Source organism: Octopus bimaculoides, chromosome 8, assembly GCF_001194135.2.
Source record: "Octopus bimaculoides isolate UCB-OBI-ISO-001 chromosome 8, ASM119413v2, whole genome shotgun sequence".
Lineage (NCBI taxonomy): Eukaryota > Metazoa > Mollusca > Cephalopoda > Octopoda > Octopodidae > Octopus > Octopus bimaculoides.
This window is the reverse complement of record NC_068988.1, coordinates 62460-71953: the sequence shown is the minus strand read 5'-3', so window position 1 is coordinate 71953 and position 9494 is coordinate 62460. Positions and strand designations below refer to the sequence as shown.

Here is a 9494-nt window from a genome sequence, read left to right as displayed (position 1 = left end):
CAGTCATTGGTTGAAATTACAGAAATACGACAACTTTAACATGAAATAACTTGCGATGTACGTTTTTTTGTTAAGAAGACTAAGAGAAAAAGATGTTTTATATGACATATTCTACCAGTGTCCCAAGTTTCAAAGTGTTTCGTTAAGAAAATACTGGTGCCCCCGTTTTAAACTAAATCCTCGCTCTTTTCTTCTTACCCCAATGGCTGTAAGCATCCGCCATTCTGACTGGGCATAGAATCCCCACCACCCATCTCAACTGGGAACAGCCATCCCTTCTCCCAGAAACCCTGCCGAAGGCTCTCGTACCTGGCAAGCTTCCACTTAAAGGATTGATCACATAGGACTGTAAACTCGATCAGGAGTATTTCCTGGTTAATAATATACAACAATAAGGCAGCGAGTTGGCAGAATCGTTTGCACACCGGACAAAATGCTTTGCTGCATTTCGTCCGTCTTTACAATGAGTTAAAAAATTCCGTCAAGGTTGACTTTGTTTTCCATCTTGTTGGAGTCGATAAAATAAGTAGCAGTTGAGCACCGAGGTAGATTAATCGACTTACCCCTTCTTCTGAAATTGCTGGCCTTGTGCCAACAGTTGAAACCAAAAATATATAACGGTTATAAAGAATGTGTGGGACGCCATGGACACAGCAGAACGCGGAGTTCTTTAAAATAAATGAGAACAAGAGAAGGAAAGAAAAAAGCATCGTTTTTTGAAAGAAAAACAGCTCTAAAACAGCCAGAAAGAAGATTAGAGGTTAAACAAATAGAAGGATGTTCTAGATATTATTTACCTTAAATACGAAACTTAAGAAAGCTCATCACGAACGTGTAACGTTTTATCTACGTTGATGTAATTAGATTGAAAATACTGTAAGACAAGCACAAGACTATCTATCTGATAATATAAACAGATATATGTTACTTGATCGCTAGATGAATGAGAGTGGGGGTGGAGTGAGGGAGGATCATAGAAAGAGAAGAAAATGAAAACAAACAAATGTTATTTCTTGACAACGACGACCCAGTCCCTGGTTGAAGGGAAGTGTTTCTCTATAATTAACTTCTTACAAACAACATTGATGATGCGCAGTTTGAAGAAGAAAAACACCTCCGCAACGCTGGCTTTTTCGAGTGAGTCAGATTTCTACGTACGATCATTACATATTCTATAAAGGTAGCGAGCCGGCCGGATCGTTAACGCGCCGAGTAAAACGCTTAGCGACATATTATCCGTCTTTACGCCCTGAGATCGAATTTGCCTTTCGGGATCGATAAAATAAGTACCGGTTGAACACTAGAATCAATGTAATCGATTTAACTCTAATTCCTGAAAATACTGGTCTGATGCCAAAATTTGCCATCGATATTCTATATTCTATATGAATGTACATGTTGCTCTGTCTACCTTTCTTTCGGTCTTTTTCTTCTCTCACTCTGTATGTGTGTGTGTGTTTGTATATAAACATAGAATGTTTATACATATACAATAATCACTCATTATATATATGTTTGTCTGTCTAACTGTCGTGCTATCCGTCTTTCTGTCGGTCTATTTTTTCTTTCCTTGTCTGTGTGCGCGCGTGCGTACCTGTGTATATATCTTTTCTTCGTGTACAGGGTCCAGATGATGGGCGGGACGAGACGGTTGGGCTCGCCTGTTTGGGTGTTGATGATGTGACATGGCTCACTGGACATTCAACCTGTTTCGGCAACAGTACTTTTTAGTCCTGGAGGTAAACATACACACATATGCGCGTGCAGCAATACACGTATACAGATAGTGAGAGAGGGAGAGTGAAAGAGGGAGAGTGAGAGAGAGAGAGAAAGAGAGAGAGAGAGAGAGAGAGAGAGAGAGAGAGAGAGAGAGAGAGAGAGAGAGAGAGAGAGAGAGAGGGAGAAAGAGAGACTTTTAATAATAATTCTTTCTAATTTCGACCAGAAATTTTAGTAGGAGGAGGAAGTCAATTACATCGATCCCTGATTTGACTGACGATTTATTTGTATCGATCCCCAAGAGAATGAAAGACAAAATTGACCTCTGCGGGATTTGAACCCAGGAAATAAACAATCGAAAGAAATGGCGCAAGATATCTTTTTGCAACGCTTTAACGCTCTGTGTGCCTACTGCTCCGTTTGTGTATGGTGCAGGAATTCGAACCCCAACCGCAAGATATTCAGGGATCACAACAAGCCACCATAGTTTCACGTGATTAATCTATAACGTGACCAATCATCGTGAAGAACTGTAGCGCGAAAAGGTTCCTTTTCACCCGATAAAAACTGTTTTATCGGACATTCGTATAGTCCACTCACAGAAGGCAAACCGCTAAGGCCAGACCACTTCGGGCACTCGAACAAACCACTTCTCAAGCAAGAAACCACTTCTGATATTTATATGCGATGTACCACAGCACTCCTTCTACAGGACACAGCACGGTTCCCTCCATTTTTTTTTTTTTTGTTAAGAGCCAACGCAGTAAATCATGTCCAGCAATAAATATGTTACAAATTAAAAGTCTTCTTCGCGATAATGGTTTAGGCACAAGATCAGTAATGTTAAAGGGAGCGGATTAATCAGTATTACCAACTCCAGTACTTGAAAAGTGCTTCATTTTATTGACACGGAGGGAATGAAAGGCAAAGTTGACCTCGATGGCATAAGGACTCGGAGTGCTGGAAGTCACAACAAATGCCATTAGATAAATATATAGAGTGTAAGTGTTGCTATGTAGTAAGAAGCTTGCTTTCCAACTACATGGCTCCGGGTTCAGTCCCACTGCGGAGCACCTTGGTCAAGTGTCTTTTACTATAGCCTCAGGTTGATCAAAGCCTTGTGAGTGGAATTGGTAGACAGAAACTGAAAGAAGCCCGTCTTACACAAACACACACATGATATCCGACCAATAGTTAAGGTAGACCCTGATGAAGTTGCACTGATAATTAACACCAAAATGTATATTTAGCAGTGTGCACCGGCTTGCAGCGAAGGTCTTGACGAAGAAAGATGTGATTAGCTGTACAATTAAACTTGGATGTGCAAATCTCCCTTCTCCTGATTTAATTTCATTATTTGTGTGTGTGTGTGCGCGCGTGTAAATGTGTGCATCGGTGCGTGTGTATGGATGTGAACTTTGTATCTGCTTTTGTCCCCACCTCCGCTTGACAACCGGTATTGATGTGTTTACGTTCTGGTAACTTAGCTTTTCGGCAAAGGTGATCGATGAAATAAGTACCAAGATTTAAATAAAAAACAAGTACTGAGGTCGATTCATTCGACTAAACTTCTTCAAGGTCGGTGCCCCAGCATGGCTACAATCTAACGATTGAAACAGTTAAAGGGTACCGTAAGCCATTTTTTCCTCACGCTCCAATAATTTTGCCGTTTTACCGTAATGTTGGTTTATTTTGTCGAAATACAAGAACTGAGAATGATTTAAAAGGAAAACAGCTGCTAAGATTTTTAATTTCTTGCACAACAATTAGCGAAAGCAAAATTGGTTGCAAATTCTTCGTAGCTGCCAAACGCTAGAGGGTACTTACCAATAAATATGAAAACAGCAACAAGAAGAAATCCTGTAAGAACCACAAGTATTCTGTGAGACGAAATCACTCTACATACATTCAGCATCTTCTTTCGAACTAGTACCTCCAAATTCTGTTAATAATAATAATAATAATAATAATAATAATAATAATAATAATAATAATAATAATAATAATAATAATAACCCTTTCTACTAAAGACACAAGGCCTGAAATTTTGAAGGAGGGGGCTAGTCGATTACATCGACCTCAGTGCTCAACTGGTGGTTATTTTATCGATTCCGATAATATGAAAGGCAATGTCGACCTCGGCGATTAGAACGTAAAGAAGAACGAAATGCCACGCACCGTTCAGAGGTTCCTTCATTATCCCACTTGTAAATATATTTTTGTTGAAATACGTCGCCTTTTTTTTTCAATTAATTTTGAAAAAACTGAAGAATTTTAATAAAATAACTCTGTGCAACAATCGCATGGAATTTTGATAGAATGTCTTTCATTTAGGTTTCTTTAAAAGAGGATGCTTGTGTCATAGAAACAGAGACGATGTCTGCGATGGAGCTGATGGCATCTCTTTTCCTGACAGTTTACGTAAGTCAAGTATTTGATAAAATCTGTGGTCGGAATGTGTAACACTTTTGGTGATTTGATGAATGCCAAGCCCTCCACAGTTGTTTCTGTTCGGTTCCCTAGTATTTTTCAACAACCGTCTTCTTGGTAGTTACCAGGCTGCAAGATTTGACCTGTGCTCCTGGCAACTATGTTCATAATAGCTTCTAAGGCGACGAGCTGGGAGAATCGTTAGACGGACAAAATGCCGCAAGGCATTTTGTCCGTCTTTACGTTCTCTGTTCAAATGCCACCGGGGTGGACGGTGTGGACGGGGTGGACTTCGCCTTTCATTCTTTCAGAGTCGATGAAAATGGAAATGAGCTGAGCAGAAGAGTCGACGTGATCGACTTAAACCCCAGCCCTAAGATTGCTGGCCTTGTGCCAAAATTTGAAATCAGTATCATGAAAGCTGCTATATATATATATATATATAGACACATACACAAATATATATATGTATATATTACTGCTTAAGTCTCTCTGAGAGACTTAGAAATGTATTATTTCTAATTTTTGTAATCAGTGAATGTGTTTCATTGAAATAGTATATCTTTGCGAGAGGTAAACAGACTTCTTCAACCAGCGGGTCATGCTACTTCAGGCTGATGACGAGCAAAAAGTCAGAAACATGTCCCTGAATGCAGGCTGGGCTGGGTGAAGGAGTTTGTCTCCCCCTCGCAAACATAAGGACACAGGAAATGTGTCAAGGCCGACAGGAAGCGGTCCAGCTTCCTAGGGCTAAATAGCAGTAGTATATTCCCTTATTGGGACTGTCACGTTAAGTTGACAGTATATAACTACTTTATATATATATATACATACAATAAGTGTGTGAATGATTACAACACAAGTCTGCTAGAAATAGACCCCAAATGGTCTATGAACCACTTAGATTTTTGCTCCACTACACAAGGTTCCAAGCGAGGTAAATGGACAGCAAGGATTTATAAAATAATTTGAGTTATTAAAAACCCTTTCCCATCATCAGTGGTGACATAAATATGTGTGTGTGTATCTATATACATGTATAATATCTATATTATGTATGCGATACGTTTATATACATCTGTGTGTATTCGTGTCTGCGCTTGTCTTCAAAGCGATAACGCGACACCCAACCGGATCCTACTTAATACAAGCTTACTTCTAACCGATAAACACTTGCTACCAAGCTCAGGGGAATATACCCCCCGATCCCACACCTTCACTCACACAATTACATCTATCCCCTATTGACGCACACAAACTGACAGACTCACACACATATACACCCGATATATTCCCCCACCCCGGCCGTCTATCCCACCCTTCCTTTTTCTACATGTCTGCATGTGTGCGCGTACAAACACACACACACACGCACGTATGTATGTTCATATATATATGTATGTTGGCGGTGAGCTGGCAGAAACGTTAGCGCGCCGGGCGAAATGCTGAGCGGTATTTCGTCTGCCGTTACGTTCTGAGTTCAAATTCCGCCGAGGTCGACTTTGCCTTTCATCCTTTCGGGGTCGATAAATAAAGTACCAGTTACTCACTGGGGTCGATGTAATCGACTTAATCCATTTGTCTGTCCTTGTTTGTCCCCTCTATGTTTAGCCCCTTCTGGGCAATAAAGAAATATATATGTATGTTCATATATATATATATATATATATATATTTGTATATATTATATACATTTATGTACGTACGTCTACATTGTTTGGTAAGAAGTTTGGTTCCGAACCACATGGTTCTAGGTTCAGTCCCATCAGGTGGCACCTTCAGCATGTGTCTTCTAGTTTAGCTTAGATGGAAACTAAAAGAAGCCCTTCGTATGTGTGTTGTGTGTGTGTCCACCTTTGTACCCCACCGCCACTTGACACCCGGTGTTGGTGTGTTTACGTCCCCGTAACTTTTCAGTTGGGCAAAAACGACCGATAAAGTACCAAGCTTAAAAAAAAATAAAAGTACAGTGGTCGATTCCTTCAACTAAACTTCTTCAAGGCGGTGCTCCAGCATGGCCGCAGTCAGATGATTGAAACAAAAGAATATACGTGTGTGTGTGTGTGTGTTTTATATTCGTATGTATTTCTACTTTTATAAGTAAACATAAACACGGGAATGCAATACACCTACGGATACATTTGCAGAAACACACAAAGGCGAAGTCCACATATACATATTCACACCACAAATATACAGGCGCACACACACACACACACACACACACATATCCGTGAGTGCGTACGCGATTGTATTAATGAATATGGTGATGCTTTTATACTAAACTGCAATCGTATTAAAGCAGACATTTTGGTGGCGAGTTGGCAGAGTCGTTAGCGCGCCAGGCGAAACGCTTAGCGGTATTTCGTCTGCCGTTACGTTCTGAGTTCAAATTCCGCCATGGTCGACTTTGCCTTTCATCCTTTCGGGGGTCAATAAATTAAGTACCAGTGAAACATTAGGGTCAATGTAATCGACTTAATCCCCTCTTCCAAGCTGCCCTCAAGGCAAAAATTATTATTATTATTATTATTATTATTATTATTATTATTATTATTATTATTATTATTATTATTATTGTTATTACTATTAAGGCGTCGAGCTGGCAGAGTCGTTAGCACGACGAGCAAAATGCTGAGCCGTATTTTATAAGACTTTATGTTCTGAGTTCAAATTCTGCCGAGCTCGACTTTGCCTTTCATTCTTTCAGGGTCGATAAATTAAGTACCAGTTGCATACTGGAGTCGATGTAATCAGTTAATTCCCCCCCCCCACGCCCAGATTCCCGGCCTTGTGTCTTTAGTAGAAAGGATATCAAAACATACACCTCTGCTTTATATGCTTTTTCAATTACACTCATATACATTGATACACCTATATACACACACACACACGCACATGCACACACACACACACACACCCTCACACACACATAAGTACATATATTCTGTTATTTTGTTTCTTGTTTCAGGCATCTGACATCGGCCATGCTGGAGCACCGCCTTAAAGGGGTTTTTTTTAGTCACAGAAATCGGCCCCAGGACTAATTCTGTGTAAGCCTTGTACTTATTTTATTGGTCGCTTTCGCTCGAACTGCTGGGTTATGGGGAGGTAAACACACCAGCATCGGTTGTCAAGCGACCGTGGGGGGATAAACACACACACACACACACACACACACACACACACATACATACACATGTACATGCGCACATACATACATCTACACATGCATGTATTCATATATTTATTTATCTATACACGCGCGCGCTCACACACATATATACGTATACATAACACACAAATATACATATATACATACATAAGCGCACATACACACGTCCATATATATATATATATATATATATATATATATATACACATACACACGTACACATATACATACACACGTACACGCACATATGATTACATAATACATACATACAAATATACGTACATATACACATACACACGTACACACATACATATACATACATAATACATACATACAAACATACGTACATATACACATACACACGTACACACATACATATGCATACATATATTATTCAGAAGAGATCAGCAAAACTACAAACTCGATCATCGATCAACTTTCAATCATAAAGCAACAACAAAACTAACAAAAAAAAAACAAATTTAGGCCGGTGCTCCTGCATGGCCGCAGTCCTGCGACTGAAACCATTTAAAGAATTAAAGAAGAACAGAATAAAAGACTACATACACGCATGCATAGATGAGGCAATCCCTTTGGATCTTTCACATCTCTCTCTCTCTCTCTCTCTCTCTCTCTCTCTCTCTCTCTCTCTCTCGTTTCCTCTCTCTTTCCCTCTCGTTGCGCGCGTTTGTATATGCGCGTGCTTCTGTTTATGTATGCATATATGAACACGTTGTATGTATGTATACATGTATATACATATATGTGTGTGTATATGCATATGTATATACATATATATATATATATATACATATATGTACATATACACATATACATATATACACATACATATATATATGCATATATACACGTGTATATATACATATATATACACACACGTATATATATGTATATATATGTATGTATATTTATGCTTACATATACATACATATATATATATACAAATACATACATACATACATCCAAATTTAAGGAATCGAGTCGATAAAATCCAGGCTACATATGTTTATTCCCGTGTGTGTGTGTGTGTGTGTGTGTGTGTGTGTGTGTGTGTGTGTTTGTGTACACAAACACACACACTAACACAGTTTCAATATTTACTATTTTTGTTGATCCTACCTCTAAGGGAACAAACTATATACACATATACGTATATTTGTGTATGTATGTAAACATATATGTGTGTATGTGTGTGTAAGTGAGTGTGAGTGTGTGTGTATGTATATACATATATATAATTAATACCTACCTCTTTAAAACGAATATTTCGGCTGTTATTCTTTCGTAGGACGACCAGCATCACACATCAGCCTCATCTCTCTTCTCTCAAACGATTGTCTCCGTCTTTTCTGCTTTCGTCCACCCTTTCATTCCTCTGTTAAACCCAAGCATCGTCGCAACATCCAGTTCGGCTCTGTTTATATTTTCTCATAGTTTTTCTCCTCGCTGTATGAGACTCTATTCGTTCTATGCATTACGGCCGCTCGCCTGCCCGACCGACAGTTCTGCGCTAGGATCTCTTCGCTTTGACTGCTGCTGAGGCAAACCAGTATAGCTTACTACTATTCGAAAGCACTGGCTTCAATAGTTTCTATGCCAAACAGTCAAGACAAGAAAAACCTCAGTGGATCTGTCCATCTGGGATGCCCCTTCCTATAGAATGGGACAATGTTTCTAACTTTACATATTCTAGTTTTCTGCTGTTGGTCTCCGGGCTGATTTCTCTTCAGTTAGACCTAAACCTGCCTGGTCTAAGATTATAGCTTTCCTATCTATCTATTTGTCCCATCTATCTATCTATCTATCAATCTATCTATCTATCTATCTATCTATCTATCTATCTATCTATCTAAAAAAAGATGGGTGAATGTAGCAAGGATGGCACATGTGAACGACGGAGCCATCTTGAGCATAACCCTATGAACTAAAAAAAAAAATTAAAAAAATAAAAAAATCCAAGAAAAAACAAAAGAAAACAAAAAGGCAAAAGAGAGTCACTTACTGTTATAGTTTCTTCAATGAGAATATTGACCAAGGTTACAGTGGTCTTTTCCGCAGGCTTTTCTTTCCACGGCCAAACCTAAACTGTCCTCCCCTCCTTTTACACGAGAACATTACTGTGTGATACACGATCCCTATTGATCACCCTT

General features: G+C 39.2%; 1 protein-coding gene across 1 annotated transcript in view; it reads right to left on the bottom strand.

The window, feature by feature from the left end:
* LOC106871962 (carbohydrate sulfotransferase 11) overlaps positions 1-9480 on the bottom strand; it is a 36677-nt gene extending 27197 nt beyond the window's left edge. The window contains exons 1-2 of the mRNA XM_014918742.2: positions 8594-9480; positions 3547-3661 (exon numbers count right to left, since the gene is read on the bottom strand). Coding sequence (XP_014774228.1) covers positions 3547-3661; positions 8594-8644 — 166 coding nt within the window. The 5' untranslated portion in view covers positions 8645-9480. The remainder of the gene's footprint in view (positions 1-3546; positions 3662-8593) is intronic.
* Positions 9481-9494: the final 14 nt, after the last annotated feature.